We start from the raw sequence: 1,185 nt of genomic DNA, 5'->3' as shown, positions 1-1,185 counted from the left end.
TGTCCCGTTCTTTATTGTTTCGCACGGAACGAGACGCTGATGTCGGATTCGTGCTCCCGTTCTGCTTCAGCAGGTTTTTAGAACAGTTATAACGACTCTAAGAGGTTGTTTATAACCTCTTAGAGCCGTTTAGATACAGTGCAATCCTGAAGCGTTGCTAATGAGCTAGCTCCAGTTAGCGTTAGCTAGCAGAAGATGGGAGCGCCTCGGCTCCGCCGCCGTGAATGAGCTCCGCCGTATCCGGTCTGACGAACCTCCGCCATGGAGGAAGTGGACAAGATTCTGATTCACGCCCTCAAACAGGCTGGCACGTAAGTAAGACGCGCGTCCGCGAGTCTCCTACCGTGTGTGACGTCACGTTGACATGACGTCAGCCGGTTTGTCCTCAGGGAAATCAGCGAGGAGGTCGACAGCATCAAAGGGTTCAGCAGCCAGCTGATCGTGGAGGCGGTGGTGCGGTGCATCCGGGTGATCGACCCGGGCCTGGGGGGCTCTCTGCCCACCTCGCTGCCCCCCGGCATGTCTGCCCGCTTCAGGGTGGGCATGAGCCTGGCGCAGGCCTGCCAGGTAAGCCCCCCCCATCTAATCTGAGACGTTTTCTATTTCACTAAGAGATTAAAAAACCGTTTTCATTTATGCTATTATTGATTGGAAAACTCACGGATCCAGGATCTGCACCTTCAGCCAATCAGAGCGCAGTGTGTGTGTGTGTGGGGGGGGGGGGGGTGTCCCGGCCGCCCCGTGACCCTCGGCTGTCCATGTGCTGCCCTGCAGGACGTCGGCTACAAAGGAGAGATCGGCTACCAGACGTTTCTGTACAGCAGCGAGCCGGAGATCCGGTCTCTGCTCATGTTCCTGGTGGAGAAGCTGCCCAGAGAGCATGCAGAGGCCTCGGAGCAGCCCACGGGTAGGGGGGGGGGGGAGGGGGGGCAGAACCATCACTACAGGGGGGGGGGCAGAACCAACATGCAGAGGCCTCGGAGCAGCCCACGGGTAGGGGGGGGGGCAGAACCATCACTACAGGGGGGGGGCAGAACCAACATGCAGAGGCCTCGGAGCAGCCCACGGGTAGGGGGGGGGGGCAGAACCATCACTACAGGGGGGGGGGCAGAACCAACATGCAGAGGCCTCGGAGCAGCCCACGGGTAGGGGGGGGGTCACTACAGGGGGGGGGGGCAGAACCAA

The 1,185-nt window shown here is 60.1% G+C and overlaps 1 protein-coding gene across 1 annotated transcript in view; it reads left to right on the top strand.

Annotated features, from left to right (window-relative positions):
* The first annotated feature begins 261 nt into the window (after positions 1-261).
* ccdc22 (coiled-coil domain containing 22) overlaps positions 262-1,185 on the top strand; it is a 5,644-nt gene continuing 4,720 nt past the window's right edge. Inside the window, 3 exon segments of the mRNA XM_068746672.1 lie at positions 262-311; positions 390-567; positions 775-907. Of these exon segments, the coding sequence (XP_068602773.1) occupies positions 262-311; positions 390-567; positions 775-907 (361 nt within the window).

Source organism: Brachionichthys hirsutus, chromosome 2 (genome assembly GCF_040956055.1).
Source record: "Brachionichthys hirsutus isolate HB-005 chromosome 2, CSIRO-AGI_Bhir_v1, whole genome shotgun sequence".
NCBI classification, from domain to species: Eukaryota; Metazoa; Chordata; class Actinopteri; order Lophiiformes; family Brachionichthyidae; genus Brachionichthys; species Brachionichthys hirsutus.
Note: the sequence above shows the minus strand (reverse complement) of the source record. Positions and strands in the feature narration are given on the sequence as shown.